At 37.2% G+C, this 24,266-nt stretch overlaps 1 protein-coding gene across 2 annotated transcripts in view; it reads right to left on the reverse strand.

The window, feature by feature from the left end:
• Positions 1 to 342: 342 nt before the first annotated feature.
• Positions 343 to 24,266, reverse strand: part of LOC122085204 (alpha-1,3-mannosyl-glycoprotein 2-beta-N-acetylglucosaminyltransferase) — a 25,168-nt gene continuing 1,244 nt past the window's right edge. Inside the window, exons 2-19 of one of the 2 annotated variants that reach the window (XM_042653678.1) lie at positions 23,099 to 23,149; positions 17,437 to 17,524; positions 13,508 to 13,570; positions 7,933 to 7,967; positions 7,749 to 7,825; positions 7,584 to 7,629; positions 7,430 to 7,492; positions 5,444 to 5,510; positions 5,288 to 5,356; positions 5,125 to 5,194; positions 4,958 to 5,019; positions 4,153 to 4,243; positions 3,960 to 4,053; positions 2,275 to 2,337; positions 2,139 to 2,177; positions 1,882 to 2,052; positions 985 to 1,109; positions 343 to 819 (exon numbers count right to left, since the gene is read on the reverse strand). In XM_042653678.1, coding sequence (XP_042509612.1) covers positions 993 to 1,109; positions 1,882 to 2,052; positions 2,139 to 2,177; positions 2,275 to 2,337; positions 3,960 to 4,053; positions 4,153 to 4,243; positions 4,958 to 5,019; positions 5,125 to 5,194; positions 5,288 to 5,356; positions 5,444 to 5,510; positions 7,430 to 7,492; positions 7,584 to 7,629; positions 7,749 to 7,825; positions 7,933 to 7,967; positions 13,508 to 13,570; positions 17,437 to 17,524; positions 23,099 to 23,149 — 1,266 coding nt within the window. In that variant the 3' untranslated portion in view covers positions 343 to 819; positions 985 to 992. Of the gene's footprint in view, positions 829 to 984; positions 1,110 to 1,881; positions 2,053 to 2,138; positions 2,178 to 2,274; positions 2,338 to 3,959; positions 4,054 to 4,152; positions 4,244 to 4,957; positions 5,020 to 5,124; positions 5,195 to 5,287; positions 5,357 to 5,443; positions 5,511 to 7,429; positions 7,493 to 7,583; positions 7,630 to 7,748; positions 7,826 to 7,932; positions 7,968 to 13,507; positions 13,571 to 17,436; positions 17,525 to 23,098; positions 23,150 to 24,266 lie in introns of both variants that reach the window. The other variant, XM_042653676.1, reaches the window with a different exon arrangement.

Genomic DNA, 24,266 nt, shown 5'->3' on the forward strand with positions numbered 1-24,266 from the left:
GCATTATATGATTATGACATTATTCCTACACATGTTTCTCTCACTAAATATACAAGAACAAAAAAAAAAAAAAAAATGGCATATATATGTCATGCATTTCCCTCAAGAATTAATATTTCCAGCAATGACCTTATTTTCAAAGGTCCCACACCCATTAAATATCAACCCCACTTGCAAGACAACTAGACGAATCGTCAGAAAGTTTGTATCATTTACATACATATCAGCCATGTTTAAGTAAGAAGTCTAATAACACTCATTAAAGGAGTTTCCAAAGCATGATATGATTATGCCATTCATACATGACATACGGATGTATATATCAAAAACAAATAACAACAGAAAAAAAAGACAAATTTCATTCATTTCCTTCATGACATTATAGTCTTTTCACTCTTCCTGGGTGTAGTTAAGCTGGAAAATGTGACTTCAAGTTGCAGTATATCCATCAATTAGGACCTCAAGCTGATTATTATTAAGGTCGCTTTCAACGCTTTGGGCAAATAATTCAGGAGAAAACAGTGAAAGATAACTAAAGGCTGCATTTTCTTGCTTAATGAAGTTACATGGACATCATAACCAGCATGAGCAGAGCCATTTGAAGTTGAATTACAGATAGATGGTGTGTCAACCAGTACAACTGCAAAACTTTTGAGTAGTACATTGCTATTACATCTAGGTTACCAGGATTTGACCTCCTAAATATCAGCTGGCTTTTGTCACCTGGAAGATTCTGTACCTCAAATTTCAGTTTGTCAATCTTCCAGGGAATCCTTCATATTACCCTACCATTTTCTTAGTTTGCCTCATAACAAGATCCTGCTAACCCTAAAGCAAAAAAAAATAAAAGTATTAGGCCACTTAACAGACTTTGAGAAAGATAAAACTACTCTTGATATTGCTATTTCCTCAAATGAAAAACAAAACCAGACACTGACATGGAAAAAGAGAAAAACAGAGATAAATTTACATGTGGTCGCTGACCTTTGCTATCAAGCAGATTTGACCCCAAGCAGCCTGAGAGAATCGGGGCCAACAAGGAATATACGCCTAGGAGTTTGATACCGGAAGACTACAACTCCTTTGTATGCTGTTCTTGGGATACCATCCTAGAAAGAGGAAAGGGGGAATAAAGGAACAAGAAAAAGAAAAAGAAAAAAAAAATATATATATATATATATATTACAGTCTTAAGGCATGACTGAAGTGAAAGATTACAAGATAACAGCTAGATACTTCTGAAGGAACTCCATAAGAATATTTTCAAGGTTGAACATCCAAAGTAGTGGTTTTGCAAAGCATCACAACTGTATAGTACCAAAGTTATCTCTAACTTATCCAAGGCATCAAAACTAAACTCTTTTGTATAAGGGGCCAGTGGGTAGAAAACATAGCTATAATGATTATATGTTTCACTAGAAGGAATTCACTTGCTCAAATCTTCAGATGTGGTATAACACTTTCATCAAATACGGTCCCTTGTTTTCAGCAGAAAGACGAAGTAGGTCTGCTGCTTCAGCTAGTATTTCGACAATTTGTATGTCTAGTACTGCAACCCACCTATCATAGCTGAACTATTTAATGACTTTAAGTAAGAAATTTTTTATAAAGAGAATTAATGAAAGTTCTTGTTATAGACACATCCCACCACTCAACACCTTGATCACACTAGCATTGTCAAAATGGGTCAAAGTAAATAGATTGTGTCCACATGTACCAATTCCATGCACCATCGTTCTCTTATCACTCTATCACTCAAAGATAAATCATATTTATGACAGGGGTACCCCTAATTAGACATTCACCAAACATTTGGAAAAGAATTCAGGACCCACTAACCATGTTTAGAGAAAGAACGAAAATGGAAATGCATAGAGTTACCTTCCATTCTTGAAAAATTCCAAACTGACGTGCAATACTTTCAAATTCATTCTGATCTTTGTATGGAATGCGAACATCACCATCTATGTTATATGCCTTCAGTACAACATCAGTTCCATGGATAGGTTTGGCATTCGACACCATGGCAGCGAAATGGCTTATATATTTGTCCTGTTGAAAGGAAAGTAAAAGCAGTTGAGCATGAATACATAATAAAAAAACAATATCAAGTAATTACATCGGTGTATGTTTTTTACCTCCATCAAGTAGCTCAGATCCATTGATTTCCAATCAACCTTCACAGAGATTTAACCAAAACAAAATCAAATGATTAACATCCACAAACTAGAACTTGGAGAAGAATGCAAAACCTTAAGGATAACTTTTACCTACATGGACGTCATTAAGTTTAATGGGTTCCAAATACTGTTTGAAGAATTGCCCCATGCTAGAACCCTGCAAAGAATCCCATGGCAACTGTCATGAGAAAAAAGAGTTGACCAGTCCAAGGATAAAGAGTGATTAAAAGTGTATTAGGCGTGAAGTAATTGCAAGTCTGGAGGAGATCACCTAAACCCTTCACTGTCTCTCATTGCATTTCATCTCATTCTTGAGCCAGTGGTGTGTAGCCAACACAATAGCTTCTAAAGCAAGCCATAATTTAAGCAGAGAGAAGGAAGGGAGATTGATAATTTTGCCTACTTCAAGTGCAGGTACTAAGTAGGTTCAAAGAAAATGGGAATTAGATTGAAGATTAGGAGGAGAAGAAGCTGAGGACTAAACCTTGCCCCAGGAACCAGTAGTAACTAGGAGGATCTTTTTTGGATCTGCAATTATAGAAGACAGGTGGGGATACAGGCTTGTTGGGCCTAAGCAGTTGGTGAGCAACGAACTTGGTACGAGCCGTAAACTTGGACGTCCTAAGTTCGACTCCCACTAGGCACACCTTGAGCCACTCACACAGGGGTGTTTAGAGCTCTTCACTGCTTTCAGTGAAAGTTGAATGGTTCTCATTCAACCCCGGTATGACCTGGTCCATGCGGTTGTGGGGTCAGTATGGGCCCGCGAGACTAATCAGGCTGAAGGCCTGGATACACGGCATTAGCAAAAAAAACAAAAAAAGGCTTGTTGGGCCTCATTACTAGCTACCTGGGACTAGTCCTTCACCCCCCTACTCAACTCATTGAGCCTGTGATAGAGATTTGCAACCAAAGCAGCTGCCAAAGGAAGATTCTCCCTTAAATCCATCCGGACTGCCAGATTCCAGACTAAAGCAGGAACTCACTGCTTAGGACCTTGAGTGAGGACAGTCTTTAGCAGCCAGTAACAAAGAAATTCCACCTTGATAAGTTCATAATTGTTGTAGCTGCAAGATTCAAGTCAAGTGTGGGTAGAAATTTTTCTTGTATAAATTGTAAGAGTTAAAATAGCATGACACTATTCCTGTACTTCTTAAGAGTTTAATCTCCAAAGAATTAGTGGAGGCTAAAATTGCTACGGTCGTTAGAGTTGTATTCAGTCATCTTAAAAGAATTTAATATTTGTAATTGTTAAAGAGTTAAGAGAGTACCGTGGGATCATGTTGGTAGTAGAGTTGTAATTAGATTTATTATTATTTTTTAGTTAATTCCTTTTATTGTAATTAGACATTGACTCTTAGTAGGTCGGATACTTGTTAATACAAGGGAAAGACTGTCCACAATAGAGTTATTGACTTCTTCGCCCTCTCCCATCTTCTCCATCTCCATCGCATTCTCCTTCATCTTCTTCTTCTTCTTTCACTTTCTCCCTTGCAGGTGCTGGTTTACAGATTCAACATATTCTCACAGTAATCTCAGTACTTCTATGTTTCAAGAACGAGCCTGGTTTGAAGTAGCTTGAACCCTCAAAGGCTCAGAGTGCGTAGTTACATATAAACAAGAGTGACAATAGATGGTTCAAATTTCTGATGCAGATAATTGGTAACGTATTGGCAGTATCCAACTACCACTATTAAGCCCAAGGTTTGAAGCGAAAAATATATATGAATAATCTTTTTTTTTAATCCCCAATTTTGAATGTTGAACAATTTTACTTACATGCTCGCCAAAATTGTATGTCCTGCACACTTCTGGACGGATAAATTGTCGACCTTGGTGGTTCTCTTTCAACCTCAACCAGTCATCCCAGTAAGTATAATCTTGTCAAGGAATAATGCTTAAGAATGGATGGTAAAATGCATTTAAGACTTCAACTTGGCAAAAAGAAACATAGCAAAAGCAAGAAGGATATGCCTTGGGCCACTTTGGTGAAAGTTCATCCCATGTAGACTTTGACAGCATCCATCCGAGACCAGGAAAGAAATCAGAGCGATAAAGAACTTCTAGAGAAAGTAACAAATAGTTGATCAGACATTTAAAAGATAATCTCATCAAGCAGCCTCAAGGTTTTCTAGGATATGTAAAGGAAATACACACAAGCAAACAAGGAATGAGAAATGAAAGGATTCCCTATGTAAATTGGTCAGCAGTAGTAGACTTAGCTTTTACCTCTTGAATCAACAGCATATAACTACACCAGAAAGATGGATTTTGATCCTAACCAACTCATAAAAGGATGGTAGAAGAGGAAAAACTCAGGCAAATCTCAATCCATCTTCCGTGGAATGTCCAAATGAACCAACTCCTTTATATGGTACCATGAGTTAAAAAGAAATTTGTGCTAAAGTAAATGACTTTAACATCTTGTCTGGATGCGGGAACATAAGAAGTTGGGTTCCCACCGTGACACACATTTTTGCATTTTGAGCCATCCTGAGGTTCAAGTTCAACTCCTATAGAAGGTAATTATCCTTACTAGAGGGGGTTTCCCTTTCGTCAAGAAAAGCTTAGCTGCAGATAAAACTATGATATCTCATAAGTTGTCTATGATTTGAAGTCGAAAAGGAAAATATATTCATATATTTCAACAGTTGGAGAAAATTGTGCAAACATCATAAAAACATATTGGCTGAAGGATTATTGTTCTAGTGTTACAACAATGGAAGTGAGAAAAGTCCCTCTTTGATGTTCTTGTTGTCAAGGAGACAAGGACATACCTGGGTCATGCACAAACTGCTTCTGCCCATTGTCGTTCCATGACGAAACAGCCATAACAGTCCTTTCATGATAGAATACCAAGAAACATTAAGAACTGGCAAGAACCTCAAGGGGAAAAAAAAAAAAAAAAAACTGCTAAGAGCTTCAATTCATCCTAGAAAAATACTTGTCGTTGTCAAGTAGAGTTGCTGCCGCCTCAAAATAGTCAAAAAAATCAGGGGCAATCTCCATGTCATCTGTCTTCCAATAAAAGATTGTTGTTTAATATACAGTAAAAACAGGCATATATGATGAAGAAAACAAATATCATTGGGAACATATTTCTGCACCTTCCAAGATGATTACCCGGCTGAAGTTATGCTTGTAAAACAATTCATCCAATGCCCATTTATAATGACCTGGAAAACAAATGCTTGTAACGTTGAAAAATAATTGTAGACAGTCACACACAAACAAACAGATAAGAAGAAGAAATTATTCCTTACTTGCAATTTTGTAATATGCAATCAACTCTCCTGGCCTTTCAGTTTGCACTGGTCTAAGATCCAAGTGCTGCGATGAACTAAAATTAGTGACGAAACAGAAGTTAATTTTAGCTATTACAAATTTATGATCCTTTCAAAAATCTAAATTTTCTTTCCCAATTGTGATCATAGCGCTTTTACAGAAACTCAATGAAATTGTGATCATAGCAGCTGATCTTTTGGTGTAGATCAATCTATACACTCTTTTTCTCAGAATTATTAAAAAGAAGTCAATAAGTTCACTGTTGGCCCCTCCTCCCACCCATCCCACCTTGACATCCCCCCCCCCCAAAAAAAAAAGAAGAAAAAAATGAAAAAACTCCTATTCTAAGGCATATTTATTAAAAATGAATAAGCTTGACTGCTGGTATCACAAGGACAAAGCTCCTACATGATGGGCCATGCAGTTAGGTGGAATGGAGGCTGGGCACTTGGTTGATACTGAGGGAATCCCATCCAATGGATGGTCCAGATCCACCACCTTGTCACTCTGATGCAGTTGGGCGTTGGGCTTGAGATATTCTCTTCGATTTGATTCCTATTCCTTTCCTTTTTAGAGCTAGAATCAGTTTGATAGTATTTTAATTTAGATTGGATTTTTATTTTAGTTGCTATGTAGGTTGGTTTCCATTTTCAAGTAGTTTCCATTAGTTGTTTGATTTTTCTTTTATTTAGTCATGTAATGGATGGAGGAACAGAGTTTTAGATTTGAAGTTATTTTGAACATTGAACAATTGAAGGATGCTTATGGCTACCGTGAATGCTTCCCTCTTCCCTATCCCTCTCTGAAATCCTATTGTCTTTCTTTCCCTCTTGTTCAACCCCACCATCAATTCTCTTCTCCCTCTTTATTTTCTGTTTAGCTTTTGGGAGCGAGTGGTAGGAGCGTGATTGAAGATCCAAGACCAGCCACCAAGTTCAGGTTGAAGTACAGAGACAGGTCCAAGATCGATCACCATTATCAGAGTTTGAGCTACAGTCGACCTTGGCCAGAACTCTCCAACCAGTCAGCCAAAACTAAAGCCCTTTGGAGGGTTTCTTAAGGACTACTAGGGGGCCCTTCGACCAGAATAGCAGGACCATCCAAGGCCTGCTGAAGCAACCGCAGGAAATCTCCTTCCTGCATGCGAGATCCTTCTCTGTCCAGATCTGGTCAGGTCCTTCGATCTCTTTGTTGCAGGCTACCCCAAGTTGAATCTATTGCTTTGGGAAGATCAGGTTGTGGTGATGATTTGCTTGGAATAGCAAACCCAGCCGACAGGTATCAACGAGGTTCCTTTCTTTTCGTTTTTCAGTCCTACCGCCCCTCTGTGAGTTGTCGAGAGGTCGAAGACAACCTCATAAAGTGAAGGGTTTGTTTTCTTTACCTTAAATTCCATCAATACCCCTCTCTTCTTCTATTATTCTCAGTGGACCTATTTTATTTCTTAGTTCCAAGTATACCCCTCCCCATCTTGAACGTGGCTTTCCCTTTTGAGAAATCTTCTTATGTTAAGGTTATCAATTATTTACCAAATTGCCACTCTTTATTAGTGACTTCAAGTTATTTACAGAATTGCCATTCTCTTTGGTATTTGGCTATAAAATTGTGCCAGTAATTATTTAAGTGGGCCTTGAGCAATCTGACTCCAATTTTGGAATCCGGATCCGCCGGATCCGCATCACACTCCATATGGCTCAAATAGGAGAAGTCACAAAGCAAAGAAATCTGAGTGAATATTCTTGGCAAAAACTTCTCCCTTATATCAATTGTTGTTCAATGGGTTGGATTCATTAAAATCCGGTCAAATGAGGATCTCAATTTTCCATCTGCATCAGATCTAGACGATAATATCCTCAGGGACATGGACCAACATGCATCATCCAATCCATTTATGATGTGCTTATGTCCTACATACATATAAAACTATGGACTACCTCCATGGAGTATAAATGCCTCGTGATTACCTGCATATATGTAAGCTGATTGTAACTCAAAGCTTTACTTTTAACCATTTCATTAGACCCATCCTGGAAAAAATACAAAATGTATTTTATCATTCTCATAAAAAACAAATAGCTAAAAGTGTGTTGCATATAAACGATTTCTTATATAAAATACCTGGGATACGAAGAGTGGAAATTTCAAAGCAACAGAATTTTGATACCTAGAAGAAACAAGATTGTAACATATCAAGTCGGCACATGAAGATTAGTTACTCTTAGAAATAAAAAAGAAAGCCAATTGACTGTGAAACAGAAAAATGATAGTCAACATTAGCCATACTTCAAGATAGATTCAATTGTTCTTTCCAGATAATCTGGGCGGTTACATGCCATAACCACAACAGCAGCTATTGGAACCTGATGATCACAAAGGGAGGGAAGATATGATGATTATGCATGGTTTAATCCTTCAAAAATCGAGAAAAATGTTTCATAAAAAGAAGAAATTTTCCTTCCACCAATACCTGTATTTTGTCAATTAATCTTTGAACACCCTTTCCTGCAGCAAGACATAATTAATCAACATAAGAGTTTAGATGCAGAAACCTTGATTTGAGATATGAGGTATAAAGTCTGCCATCAACTATGTAAACACGAGTATGCAGTTGGTTAATAATAATATATGTGCAATTTTTAAGGACATTAATTAGCAATGAGAATATTGAAAAGTTGAAATAACAAGTGAATCTACAGCAAGAAAAATATTTTTTGTTTTGTGCCAGTAAGTGTTCGAAAATAGAACCATTTAGAAGATGGAGTTCCCTATACAAACATATGAGCAAGGGCTAAAATATCGATATCGGTCAGCTAAATGTAAGATACGTATTAGGGGGTATCGTATCAGAGATACGCTAAGATGCACATAAATGGACAGGAAACACATTTTATACATTTTTGCATTATATATATATATATATATTATAACATATATAAAATGGAGAACACCGTATTGAGAGACAAGTGTGTTCAATTGAAATTTTTTATAAGGATGAGATTTTTTACATGTACCAATAATCTATTGACGACTTTCTAAGAATTTTAAAATCTATGAACAAATTGATACAATAAAATTTCATGTTTGATGCAATGTTTTAGTTTGTTTTACCTAAATTTACTCAAACATGGCAAAAAAAAAAAAAAAAAAGTATAAAACAAACTTAATTGTTTGATCTTGCCATCCAGCTTCTTATAAAAATTACTACTAGAACACTGCCAAAGAGATGTTCATAAATACACAACTTTGCCATTACAACTCAGATTTACGTAATCTTAGACTTGTTAGAAAACTGGTTTTATGTTATACCTATTGGCTAATACAAAAAGTCTCATATAAAAATAAAATCATTTGACCAGTCAAACTTATTATAGAACAAGAGCATATCTCTACTGTGACTTAATGCTGATTTTTTATGATTTGATGTGGCTGAATGTTGATTTTTTATGATAAAAAATATATGTAACATACTAAATAATGTTAGAAAATAGGAAAAATAAAAAATAACACTTAGTCGCCTTGTTCACCTTAAGGCAGGAGGGGCCTTCTCGCCTAAGTGCTTAGGCAACCCTCCAGCGCGTTGGCTCACCTTGGCACCGTGACAACTATGTCAATGAGCATCGAAGAGTATTGTACGATACGGTACAATACATTTCGATACTCCCCCATACATATATTTTTTTAAATACATGTATCGTACCAATGCCGACCAATACCAAAACATATCAGCCGATGGGGCACAATACGCACCCATACTTTAGACCATGCTTACATCCATAATGAATTCCTTAGTTCCATGGATCATTATGCAGATCAAGGTCGAGAAGAATTCTTCAAGGTGAAGTGCTGCTCTTTTCAGTGGAAAAAGCTTGAGAAACATTACAACAAGATGTCCAAGTGGTTTCATACTTTCATGTGCTCAATGGCATGGATGACTCCAACCTAAAGTAAGCCTACCTTGATTCTTTGCCTGAGCCCCTTAGTAATGCAACAATGAAGCTTCTAGATACCCAGAAATGGACAATTCATCAATCCACCAAGGCAAACTTCATCAACAATCATTGATTGCTTTAGAGAAGCAATGCAATCAAAAGAAATTTCTTTCTAATATTGAGCAAACTGCTAACAAACTCAGGAAAGCCCATGACCATCATGATTTATGCATCAACTGCCTCAAAGAAGGATCCACTTGTCACTATTCTCCTAAAAGACAACACATAGGTGTTTCAACAAAATCCTTTTTCAATACATGGGAACTAGAAGTTCCAAAACAAGCAGCTGGTATACCATATACCATTACCATTTACCACCATAATGAGACTGCCTTTTATTTTTTGTATTCAAATATGATTTTTGTCGACTTCATCGCGATGCTCGCATAGCTTGTTATGTCAACTCCAAAAGGATAAGTTGCATGGGAATTGAGAAAGTTATGTGGAGTTAGTGGCACATTGAGGCACTTTTTCGAAGGTCCCAGTCCACCTTGAGAAAGTTTCGTGGAGTTCATAATTGCATAAAAGGAGACAAATTAGTGGCTGCAGCACATCAAGGCACTTCTTCGACGGTCCCAATCCGTGATGTAAGGTTATTCAGCTAAGCAAATAACCCCAGGAAATACATAAACCTCAAACCAAACTCAGACTCAAGGATCAGATCTGATCTCCGAGGAAAACTACTCAGAATAGAGGAAAGCAGGCTATAATAGGAGAAAATTAATAACTCACAGACCAGCACTCAGATGAACTACCAATTTGGATTGAGGTGCCTGGGAACACCTTCAAGCAACCCTCCAAATATGGTTGAGATCCTCCAAGTAGTTAGGAAACCAAACCATTCACTTTTCAGAGCCTGCTCGAAATTAGGATTTAGAAGCCGATTTGGGAGATTTCTTGTAACTGGCAGACCAGGCCTCCAAAGGGGACCAAAAGCTGGTTGAGTGCTCCTTTGGTGGTGTATAACAAACCCTCAGAAGGGCTGAGTGGTTGACCATTTCGAACAAAGGAAGAAAACCCTGTGACAGCTTGGATCGATTTCTAATTCTGACCTGTTCTTGAAATTCAACAAAGCTTGTCTTCAAGGCTGTATTCAATCTCCAAAATATCACTCAATACTCACAAATCAATAAAGAGAAGAAAAGAAAGAAAACACAGTAGGGATAGGTGTGGGTGGGTGGACTTCCTCAGTCTTGGGTCACTCACCCACAACTATCTCAGTTGTTGAAACAATTCCTTCAGCAAGCAAAGCTGCAATTTCATTCATTAATCAATTATAATTTTGGTTACAGCAGCACCTATAGGATAGGGTAGGGAAACATAGTAAGAAACTAAGAAAATAAACAATCTGAAATTAGAAACTGATTGACTTAAGACATAAAACTACTAAAAACTAATAACTTGCTCACTAAGACATTAATAAAGGACAATACAAGACTCTCCTAGTTCTAGAAGACTAATTCTTCACTGAAAACTGCGGTTGAACAATCAAACCACTAGAAGACAAAGTACATCAGTAAAAGGAGATCGCATGAGAGAAAAAACAGGTTTTCGAAGCTGTTTTTGAGCTGGATCAAAGGCTGCTGTGTTGGGGCTTCTAGAAGACATCAAATAAGAAAAAAATACTGCAAAATAGAAAGGACTATCCAGCTGGTTCGATGGCCTATTGTAGAGATCCAGAACTGGACAAAACTGGGCCAACTTTGGGCTGGCTCAATCAGCCTAAATCTGGTCTGGTTGGGCTGGCTTCTTCCTTCTTTGATAGTGCAGGCCAGCATGTGAGTCTACATCAGTCCGCCCAGCCTGCCGGCTGACTCTGAAGAATTCATGGACCAGCAGGCGGCGAGATAGAATGGGCAGGCACTAGCCAAGCCAAGTTCTCGTTGATAGGTGCTGGTAGCTTGCTTCCAACCCTTGCCTATATATACATTTGTATGTTTTAATTTACATTGCAAATCAAGATCAGGAATCCAATTCCAGAAGGAGTTGGAAGCCTTGCTGACTTCATCTGCTAACCTACAATTTGTGAGCATGTTCACATCAACAAGTGCTGATTTAAAACCAATCCAACATCTCTTCATGTCAGAATAATACTTCAAAAATTATTGAAAACTGTCAACATTCCATTGAAAAAGGTGGGGAATGAGCTATATACATGTTGAGGGCTGCATGGTTGAAATAGATCACCAAATTGACATGTGGCCTAATAAGGGAACTACCTACCAATCTAACAGTCAAAAGACGATCAACAGGGCCATGTGGAAAAAAGAGGAGAAAAGTTGGATGGCTTTTTTGTAAAAATAAATTTCCCAAAACACGATGAGTATTGTAAATTTCCCTACAAATATTCTCTATGTTGGGTAAATTTGTGGCATAAGTGATACCACTTGATGGAGGATCCGGGTCTGTAGAGGAAATGGAGAAATCTCTGAGAGAAATCAAAGTTGTAGGGTAGAAGAGAAGAATGGGGAAGGGGAAGAAGTTCACACGACCAAGCAAACCACAAGGTTGCACCCTCCAGACTTACCACATGGGTCGAAAATTTGATCTTCATGGATTGGTTAAGTCAGAGAAAGTGATACCCCCAGTACAACCACAAGTTGAACCAGAGGCATCAACACAAGTGGAAGACCGTCCTATTGTGGAACAGGTAATGACAACAGAAAGAGAGAAAATTTTGGATCAAGTACTGGAGGACATCAATGCAGTGTCACTTATTCACCATCATGGATTTATTCTTCCCCATGATTTTCCAGACTTGAATGCACCTCCAAAGCTTCACATCATGGATTTTGTTCCCGATGCAGACGACGAGCAATTCACCCCCGTTCGTGAGTTTTTATTGTTGTCATTCTTTAAAACTCGTGGACAAATTTTTCTCAACATTGAGGGAGTTGATGCAGAAATGATGTTGTTGAACCAGATTGACCCTTCGGGCAATCTCAACTAAGATAAACCGGGTCCGATTGGATCCTTGGATATATTAGGATCTTTAAGATTTTATTTTGTTTGGGAATTATTTGCAATCTTTTAATTTGGGTAGTTAATAGTCAATTAGGGAGTTACCAATTTGAGTTTCATTATGTTTCTAATTTCATTAGTTAGAATTTAGGACGCAAATTAGGAGTTGCTAATTTAGTTTAGATTTTAATTAGGCAAGTTTGAATTTTCAGTTTCTTATATAAAGGCATGTAACCGATGAGTATTGGTGGTGTTTTTTGATGAATTAATTAATTGGTCAAAACCTTGTGGTTTGCTTGGTCGTGTGAACTTCTTCCCCTTCCCCATTCTTCTCTTCTCCCCTACAACTCTGATTTCTCTCAGAGATTTCTCCATTTCCTCTACAGACCTAGATCCTTCATCAATAAGGGAAACAGTCACAACACATTCCTGACAACTTGGTATTATAATCATTGGAAAGATAAGGAATTCCCAGGGCAGGCTACATGTGAAAATTGGTGGCAACCATAGGATCCACCATGTATGGGTTTTTCCACAACTTTTTCAAACTCCCCCCCCCCCCAAAAAGATTCTTCATAAAAAAGTTGACCGTTTCAAATAATTTTTGAAGCATTATTCAGACATGGAGCAATGTCAGATTGGATAAAAAAATAACCCATGAAGAGTTGATGACCACAAAATTTTGTGCACCAACAAACATTGCCATGCAGAAAAGCCACCTCAGCCTGAAGCACTTCCACCTAGGCCTCAGCCAAGTCATTGTCCCCTTCATTATTAACTTTATTTCTAATGCTCTTCTTGGAAAGATAATACCAAATGCTACCAAAGGTTAGACCCGGCCATGATCTGTCGTTATATTAAAGCAGAATAAACTCAACATCCAAACCATAGGACCTTTTTTATGTGTATTTTTGAGAAAAAAAGCAACGAAATTTAAAGGGAAAAAAAAAATGCAATTCGACAGCACTGATAGAGAAACCTCACATAGACAAGTTGGCTTAAGGATATAACTCATTTGAAACAAATAAAATTTTTTGAGTGAAGAAAAATTGCATATTATGGTATTGTTGGAATATATGGATAAAAACATACTTTCAAGATCTTGCACAAGAGCCCTCATTTGCCCCCACTCTTCGTCCAGCCGTTTCTTTTCATCTGAAATTGAAGTTATGGCATTGTTAGAGCAATAAAAATACGCTTTTTTTTTTAAAGAAGGGGGCAAATAAGAGGAAAAGGAACATATCTATTTCATCAACCATGTATGAATAACTCCCTATGAAATTCCAAACCAATATGATAACATATTTTCAGTCACCTGATAACGAATTATGCAAATAAGATTTATTAAACAAAAAGAGAACCAAACTAGGTGGCCAAAGAAATCGTTTTATCCAATAAGCTGAGTTGTTGTTTGAGAAACTAATGAGTCCAGGAGGTGGTGGGCCCACAGTAATGATGCCTTATAAGGAATACCAAATAATACAGACTGAAGCTGTGCTACTTGGAAACGTCACTTCTTTTTTCTTTTTTTCTCACAAAGAAACTTAACTGCAGTTTTATTGCCATTAAAGAAAGTGCAATTCATAAGAGTCCTAATGTAGGAGCTAGTTCAGCTAAGAACCAACTCTATGGGAGGATTGATACATTAATGTCCAGCAGTAAATCACCTCTTCGAACAGTCTTCAACAGATCAATAAATGTCAGAAAAGAATGCTCACTGGAATTGATTGGAAATAAAAGAAAATAGAAGATAGGCAGAAAGATAGATTTGGATCAAGCATCTCACCCTCTCAAGGAATCTCTCCCCTCACAGCATTCATGGCTATCAAACCAGAATTCTCTCTTTTCTCTAAATTGTTGCCTTGTTTCAGCCTTTCCTCTTATTTATAAACCAATCAATCACATCATAAGCAACATAGTTGTCAAGGCGTCGCCCAGGCGACAACTAGGCGTCCAGGCAGTTTTCCTGGGGCCTAGGCGACAGTCGCCTTGTTGCACTACATGTCGCCTTGTGTTTTGGCACTTATTTATGCCAAATATCATTTAAATACTTTATTTACTTAAGACATTATTCATAAATAAGCAAATACCCCATATTTGAATCCAATAAAAATAGTTTAAAAATCAAATTCCAAAAGAATAAAAAGTCAACCCCCCAGTCCAAGAACAAAAACTGGATTTTGGTTATAGGGGCGATTTTCAACTTTTAAATGCTGGGGTTTTTCTCAATTATGAAAATTTTATAAATTCTATCATGTTAAAACATTGCTAAAAAACAAAAGTTCGGTAAAATAATATTTTGTTTTGATATCCGTAAAATTATTTTCATTCAGGCGATTTTAATAGTATTCGCACACTTAAAAATAAGTTTGACCGGAGCATAACTTTGTCATTGCAACTCAGATTTAAGTAATCTTAAACTTGTTAGAAAGCTGGTTTTATGTTATAACTAATACAAAAAGTCTCATGTAAAAATAAAATCATTTAACCAGTCAAACTTATTATAGAATAAGAGCATTTCTCTAAATGTTGATTTTTTATAACTTAATATGACTTAATGTTAATTTTTTTAGGGTAATTTACAGAGCCACCCCCTGAAGAATGCCAATATTAGAGGGACCCCTTGTCGTCAGTCTCCGTTAAGTAAATATTTGAAAGGACATTTTTACCCTTTTAATGAAAAAAAATAATAAATCATATTTTACCTGTTATTTCTCACTGAGTGTCTGCAACAGCAGCTACCATCGGCGTCCGCAAAAACAGCCACCATCGGCGGTTCCAACTTCTTCTCCGGTGGAACCTCTCTCTCTCTATCTGAACCTCAAGGCCGACTATCCCTACGATCAAATCTGGGCGACCTCGGCGACGGCTTTCCTATATGATGTCCCAATATATTTCATAACATATTACAGCTTTGTTCGGTCGCTTTCTAAACTCAAAATATTCTAATATACTTACATTCGGATCAGTGCTAGATTTTGTTTTCAATACGCCTGTGAAAAACAGTGATGTGGAAAACGGCGGCAATGAAGGCAAGATCTCTCTCTCTCTCTGAACCTCAAGGCCGACTATCCCTACGATTGAATCTGGGCGACCTTGACGACGGCTTTGGTCATGGCGGCCAGTAGTTGTGGGTTCTTTAAATGAGGAATAGGGTTTTAGAGGGAGATTTTCATAGGTTAAAGAGAGCTTTTCAGAGAAAGGAGATCGGGAGTTAAGAGAGTTTCAGAGGGGGAGTTCATTGGCCAAAGAGGGTTTCAGCCTAGATTCGGCGGGAGTTAAGAGAGTTTCAGAGGGGAAGTTCGTTGAGTCAGTACTTACAACCATACGAGGCATGAAGCCATTGTGGATCGATGCGATTTCACCGCCGGTAAGTCCATTGAAGAGCCCGTCCAGGTCTCCATCGCCGGTATTTGGATTGATGAGGCCGGATCTGTCGGCGGTGGATATGGAGCAGAGGCAGTGGCGGCGGTGGAGGAGGACGTGAGGGAGAAGGTTTGGCGCCTTCATCGGAAGGGGTTGCAGCCACCGATCAACTACTCCGACTTTCTTCTCCAACTTAGTGACTCACGCGGCGGATATGGAGCAGAGGCAGCGGTGGCAGAAGGGATCTTCAATCGATTTTGGGAATACAACCATTAAGGGCAATTTTGGTATTTCCCTATTTTTAAGGGCAAAATGGTATTTAAGAAAAAATTGAATTGTTGATTCAGCATTTTTAATATATTTTGTAACGATGACTGACGGCAAGGGGTCCGAGTCCAATTTGGTGAAAGAGAGGGGGTGTCCCTCAAATATTGGTATTCTTCAGGGGGTGGCACTGTAAATTACCCAGTTTTTTATGATTTGATGTGGCTACATGTTAATTTTTAATGACTTGATGTGGCTTAATCTTGATTTTTTATGATACAAGATATATATATAACTTACTAAATAATGTTAGAAAATAGGAAAAATAAAAAATAACACTTGTTTGCCTTGTTCGCCTTAAGGCAGGCGCCTTCTCACCTGAGCGTTTAGACAACCCTCCACTGCCTTAGTTCGCCTGGCGCCGTGACAACTATGATAAGCTATTTCTAGAAACAAATGAAACTCCAAATACTAATTGGAAACTAGTTCCTAAATTGTCTCCAACTCTAATTACATCTGATAACAGAAACTAAACCTAAATAGAAACAGATATCTATCTACACTAATCCTACTAAGTCCTCCACGGAATAACTTAGAAACTCCCTAAAATCTAGGACTACTGAAGATATCAATTTTCCTTCATATCCTCCCCCATGTATTGGTCATTGTGATCTTCTAGAAGTCTGGAAATAATCTGCCCCATAAGTTGCTCGATATCCTCTTGGAAAGCAAGAGTCCATGCAGTGTCAAACTAAGTCTTCAAACTTGGTCTTCATACATCTGCCACTAGACCCATGAAAATTTCTCACATAAGTACATAACTAGGAAATATTTTCCAAGCACTCTTCAGAAAACACCATCATGTAGCCTTCTGTCATAGGGGATTTGTTCTCATCTATATCTTGGATAGTAGCCCATATCTCTTCTTCCTCAAATATTCCCTCCAACCAACTGTTTACGTTCTCTAAACAGCAACCTCCACTCTGATCCCAATCATTCTACAGCAAAGTAATCCTTTTTTTTTTTTTTTTTGGGGGGGGGGGGGGTGTGGTGGGGGAGGGGCGTTTGGTAGGGGAAAGAAAATACCTCAGCTGGGAGGCCTTGGAATGGGAAAGTCCTTAATGATTGTACCATCAATCTCTAATTTTGTGATGCATAGCATGACCAGACATTAGCATGCTGGTGGGGCCCGCAAGGAGCCATCTGAGTGTCTACAGGACAAACTATGTGTTGAAGGTCATATGTCCTTAACCCTCCTTATGTTTTACCTCATATTCTCCCGACCTACAATCTGTTCCTAACCTGACTTTCGGTGACAGCTTTCAATAAAGAAAAGTGAGAAACAACAACCAATAAATGATCATATTAGAAAGCTAGGCTAGAGACCATACCTTCGAGTGCCACTATTCGTCCTTGTTGCATGCTTATCTGGTCAATAAGTAACCGCATTTGACTTGTACAATGGTTCTCAGCTTCCACCTGTTAAAATTCAATGAACACAAGTGCCATTGTGTAAGTAGCCATAAACCTACAACAGCATGTTGACATGCTCCTCACAGTAAGTTTGCAATAAAATTATAGAAATGAAAGCATTGTCCAATGAAAAGAGAAAGAGGTTCAAGTGATTATCCATAGCATGCTGAATTTCATATGGAGCATAAGTTTTTCAATGACAATGAAATCAAAGGGAGCAAGAAAAAATATTTATGGGGGCAGGGCAGGGATGATAAAACCTACAAAAAGACAAAAATGTAATCAGAATATCAATAATGAATGATTCAATACTGTCAGTTTTAGCTCAGACACATTTCAAGGCCAAGAGAATTTAAATTAAGTATGCCACACTCGGTAGAAATTCTGCAGGTCTGATCCACCACAAAAACACCTTACATAGATCATGTGGGACCCAAATCAGAGCTGGGAGTTCCATAAATACATGTGATTTGGTCCAGCACCACATCACTAGTTCACTACTGATCTTGGTCCATATGGATTGCCAAAAAGTTGCTAAAACAGCAGCAAGATATATAAATAATTAGGAGTAAGTTGAATTTGGTAGTAGAGTTATATTTGATATAGGACTTTATCTAGTTAAAAAAAAAAAATATATATATATATATATATACATTGGTAAATGTTTAGAAATCTTATTAGAATCTTTTAAACTTGAAGAAGCAGTTGACTAGGAAACTAAGGAACCTATAGAATCCGAACTATTCAAGATTGGAGAGTGAAAAGAAGGAAAATAGGAAATACGTTGCCAAGCATTTTGCTTGAATGAGATGGATAGCATTCTGGATGAAGAAATTTTTGTTTACTCTCTTGGGAGATAATTGTCATTGTTCAAGGGAGATAAATGTCATTGTTCAAGCTCTTTCTTGCTTGAAGATCTAATATTTTATTTCTGCAGATGAAGATCTTCTAAATCTGATAGTCAATCCCAAATGCATCAACCACACTGTAAGGTTCAGCTGTTACATTATTTAAAAACCATTCCCTAAATCCATTCTTTACTTTGAACAATCTAACCATCCTTTTCTGTTCAAGCCATTTATTAATTCCCTTTCTCCCTTTTGCTTGAGCATTACCTTTAAAAACACCCACAATCCCCCTTTCCATTACTTAATCTAGTCCAGCACTCCAGCTTCCTCTTCAATCAGCCCAACCCCCCATATTCTCTTGACATTCCCAGCCATTTCTAAATCAATAGTCCTGAGTTTACACTTTAACACAGAATATAAGGTAGGAAGTGATAAAGGCTTTCTATAATCGAGGAAAGGGATAAAAGAAACTCGAATTTAAATATATTAATAAATCAGCAAAGAAGATACCAGCAGTAAAAATTTGTGTATGGAGACAATTAAGCTAGGGTATTAAGAAATAGAAGAAAATAAGATCGAAAAAAAAAAAAATTACAGAGTTGTAAACAATAACTAGAGAGAATGTAGAAGAAAAGAGAAGATTATCTACTCAACATTTCAACAAGCGTGGACTCTCCACAAATCTAAAATTCAATTTACTTTTCATCATTAACACCCCTGAATTGTGTGTAGATCTGGTTGCTGAAACTCCTAGATCTTATTAGAACTACAAGATACTCCTTAACCAAGGAATAGACATTTCTAGAAACTAGGCTAAACTTTAACAAAAAACAAAATAAGCCAAATTAAAATGGTGATTCCAAGGAGACTGGTTGGTTGGTGGGCCCAGAACACAACCTCCTCTTCTTGAATTTGGTTCCATGGCTAAATTTTGCTGAATACAATTTTCACAAACCAATGCTCCATATGCACAAAGTACCATTTTTGTATCCCTATTAGAAAGAGAATAGGCCAGTTATTACCATCTCAAAACTTATGACTAAATCCAACTGATAAGATATTGACTTGGTCAAAATTCATGCTAAATGACAACAGACATCTTCATGGCTCCACTCAGTTTAAACTCCAATAGAATTATTGGCCAGGATTTTGCCAAAGAACTTGCAAAAGAAACTCTGATTTTATTCTCCATTGTTTATAAGGCCTTCATATGATCAAAAGTTAACTTCACAGTCTCCCCCTTGCACCAGATTACTCAACTATTCTGGTTTTATTATATCCTATATGGCTGTATCCCCTACATTCTACATTCCTACCAACTTTGATTTTTAGCGGTAATTCTTTAGCTTTCTCCAAGAAGGGGAAATGGACGGATAAACTTGTACCCCCATAAAGGACCATTTTTCTGCTGTTTAAATCAAATTATTACAGAAACAAGCTCATTGTGCTATCATCTTCCATATGCTTCCAGAAATAGCTCCAAGATTCCGTATTTACCAAAGAAAATATTCTCAATTAGAATTGCAAATGGAATTCTGATCTAGAGAATTGTTTCCCTTTCGCACAAGGGCCAGCGCCTACTCAGCAATCAATTTGTTGTGACTTGATAATACCAATGAACACTGTTGGGAGTTTAGTCCCACATCGGCTACTAATTAGCCTACAGCCCACCCAATACATCCGGGAGTCCCTCCACCTACCATGTTGAGCTTTTAAGGTGGAAACTTCACATGATATCATAGCAAGAGGGTTTAAATATACATACATACTAATCTCACTAACTCATGATGATCAAGAAGCAATCTGCATTGTGCATTTCCTTTTAAAACAAGACTTCTGAGGAATAAAATTCATGTGCACCAAATTGTAAAGGGATTCCTTCTTCTACAATGAGATTCGCAGTTCACACTTTATGCATTAACACATGATTACAAACTGGTTTCCATCATATGGTAGGGGTCATCGTTTCCCATTAAGAGGTTAAATTGCCAATAACAGTGAAATGTTTCAAATGGCTATTTTCATATTATTTATTTCTGTTTTCCTAGTAAAAACCCCTTGCATGCTATAAACTCTTTCAAATACATATCTTCACTGAAAAGATCTTTTATTTTGTGAAATTTCAGTCCCATACCAAAAATATACATGTTTCCATATTTTACATCCAGGATTCAGATGATTAAAGCAATGCAGCCTAAGAGGTCATGAGTTCAACTCTCCTTGGATCCTAACCAAAAAAAAAAAAAAATCAGATATCACTAACTGATCAACCCACTGATGTAGTTCAGAACAAGAAGGCCAGCAGCAAACCATCCATCAAACTGGCGAAAGAATGGATTAATAGGCTTAATTTGAGTGCCCAATGGGTTGTAATGGGCCAATTCTACAAGCCCAAATATTAGGGAATTAAGTTTTATACATGATTAGTTTCTATTTTGTAATGTTCTAAAATATCTTCTATTTTAAAGACAGACTTAAGTTACAAAGGATTTTCCCTACCACACATAGGGGTTTCCTATTTTTCTTGTTTCCATGAAATTATAAATAAAGAGTAGGGGATCAATCCCACTACCATTGATTTGAGAAACAATTTAACCTTGAGCTTGTGAGTTGTGAGAGACCGAGCATGGTTTTGCGGGACTCAAAACTGCTCTACTGTGGGATGCAGTAGGGAGACCTTGGTGGGATACCATCTTTGTAGTAGGCGAGAAGTGAGACACCTACATTTCCTTCTTCCTTCTTCTTCAAGGTCTGTTCTTTACTGCATTCATGTTTTAGTTTCTTCTTTACTTTTTTTCTGTGTTTTGGGTTGATCACTCATCCTTTAACTTCATTCCTTTGTCTACAAGTTCTAGATCTCATCCTATATTGCAGGACAGCCTCCAAGCTTCCATCGATTCCCAGAACCATCTGGAACAGAATAGTATCTCCTAGTGTATCCTGCGGCAGAATCCCTTTTCATGCTTCATTTCTGACCCCTTTTCTTTGCAGGATCAGAATCTGTTTGGACAACACCCATCCCTTCAATTTCTGGTTCTGTAGGCTAGAAGATTGTCTCAATCGATCTGTCACGTTATTAATTCTGGTTCTCGTTCCTAATTTAGTAACTGCTGTTTATCCTTGGTTAAGTAATAGTCTCTCTACTTCTAAACCTGATAATAGCTATTGTACTAACTTTCTAATTCTGGTATAATATAGTAGTTACTAATTTCATTCCCTCTACTTTCTATTTTCTGCCACTTACTATTCTGTTTTGAGCTGCTATTCCCAAATCGGATACGTTGGCCTTCTATTTCTTCTGTCAGTTACTATCATTTCTCAGTTTCTACAAACTGATATAGTGATTTGCAGAGTTTCTATTTTCTGTCCAAGGTCAGATCCCTGATCCAGCTATTGGATTTTGTTCCAGCATTGAGGGACTGTTCCTTGCACCAAGGAGGGTACTCAACTAGAGTTCTGGCCCAACCTGACCCACCTATTGAAAGATCTAGAATTCTCCAGTTCTGGTTCCTTAAGCCCTGTGATTCTGGTCATTGCAGGAATCTCTATTTCACCCTTTTACACTATATTTACATAAATGAGAAACAATAGAACATGAATAAAGAACAAAAGCCGAAGACTAGACCATAGTTTTTAAGGTGGTAAAGCGACGGAGGCGTTTGAGGGTCTTTCGAAGCGCCTTAGCGATAAGGCGGGCATAAAGCGTCGCCTTATTGATTAAAGCGTTCCTGTGAAATTTTTTTATAAAACCAATATATTTTGCTCAAATCCTAGTTGAATCCTATTACTCATATGTTAAATAAATATTAAAGGTTCTTATTCATACCAATGTAAGATATTCATCAAGAAAACAAATCAATAAAGTGAATAAACTAAGTTCATCAATCATCAATCATCATAACATATTAACATATAATATAAATACATAATTATGAAACAAAATTATAAATATAAAGAAAAGAAATAAAAAATACAAGTATTTATTATACTTCTCTCTATGATGCCAAAATGAGTGCCTAAGCCCTAAAGGTATCCACTATATTTCTACTCCTGTCAAAGAAGAATGAAGCTCTCTGCTGCCAGAGCAAACTCACCGCTGTCGGAGCAAAATGGTCACCTAGATCAGTGGTTCTTCCTTGTTCCTTGATTCCTTCTCAAATCCCTTTCTTAAAACCCTTGACAAAATCCAAACTCTGTTTGTGAATCGTGTTTTTGTTTTGTTTGTTTTGGCTATTTTTGGTGGAGTAAAGTTGATCCCATACATCTCAAGTGTTAACAAAATAATACACCTACCAATAAAAAAATCTATATTTGGAATCTTCATCGAGTAATTTTAAAATGTGTTTAAAAAAAAAAAAAAAACCATAAGGTGCCACTTCACGTAAGGCGGAGCACTGCCTTACCATCTCTAGATCGCACCAGCGCCTTAAAAACTATGGACTAGACACAATATTGACAAAACATAATAAATAAATAAATAACAGAGGAATTCTATTGGGGGGGCGTGGGGAGGGAAAAAGAAAAAACATTTTCTTGAATTAGAAAAAGAGAATTATCTATTGGGTCTCTGTTTCTTTCCAGGTAAGAAACCATGTAAAACAAAAAAATTCAGGTAAATTGGTATAAAAATTAAGATTTTGCATGAAATTTTTCCTTTTACATGGTTTTTACCTGGAAATAAACAGAACCTGAAGCAGGAATGAGTAGCTGAAACTAAGAGGTAAAAACATACTGCAGCCGCAAGATGATCAGCATACTCTGATTGAGTTGCAAACAACCGCATCTGGGATGAGAAACAAAAGAAAGAAAGTAAAATGTCAATATAAGAAAGAAAGCACAATCTAACACTTTAGTTTGACAAAACATAATAGATCAGCTTGTTTGACACTAGCTGAACTCAAATTATGTCCAGTTGATGCAGATGAAACACAGATGTGGGCTTATTCAGTGGAAATAAGCCCTGATTTGGGTTATATATGTGTGGGGTTATTAGTCCAATGGTTTTTCTTTGTAATAGGCCACCTTAATGGGCCTAAAATATAGGTACAAGGCAGGAATACAGGATTTACTTTATTAGTTTAATTTTAGTGTTTTATTTCATTACTAAATTGTTCATCAATCATTACAACTGACCTCTGTACAAGATATTAATTATGGAGTTCATATGTCTTGGTTACTTAATACATATGCTTTTATTCACTTCAGAAACTATGCAAATAAATTAGTTGTAATATTCTGTTGTTAACTATTTTTTATCACCTTTTTTTATGAAGCAAACCAAGAGAACCAATAATGCCCTTCCAATGAGGTGCACATGATGGGGAAATGAGAGAGACAAGGGATCTCATCACACAGCAGGTCAAGCATTTCATCTTTGATACTTTGAAAAATTATCACATATATCAAAATGTACATGCGAGATAAACCTATTGTAAACAAGAACCTCAAGAGGATAACTGATGCAGGGCCGACAGAAAGGAAGAGAGCGAGGAAAGCGTGGATCATTCCTAATTCCAGTAGAAGTCTCAGTTTTCTGGGATTTAATTGACAGTTTTTATTTTCCATTTTATGTTAGAAGTAAGTTAATCCTAGAGTTAGTATGAATTTTAGAAGCTTCTATAAGCCGTTAATTTCAAGTCCTAGATCTGTGAGGAGTATCAATAAAAGGTGGCATTAGTCCTGGTTTTGGTTTTCCTGGTTGTAATTTGATTACTGATTACTAATTTTTGTTTAAGAGTAGAATAGAGCCTATTCTCAAATCTACAAATAGATGTAATCATAGTTGTCACAGCGCCTAGGTGAACCAAGGCGATAAAGGGGGGGTGGGAAATTGAGGCGCTAGTCTAGAGAAAACTGCCTTGACAACTATGTATGTAATGGCCTAAGCCCCCCCACCCCCC

Source organism: Macadamia integrifolia, chromosome 7, assembly GCF_013358625.1.
Source record: "Macadamia integrifolia cultivar HAES 741 chromosome 7, SCU_Mint_v3, whole genome shotgun sequence".
NCBI lineage: Eukaryota > Viridiplantae > Streptophyta > Magnoliopsida > Proteales > Proteaceae > Macadamia > Macadamia integrifolia.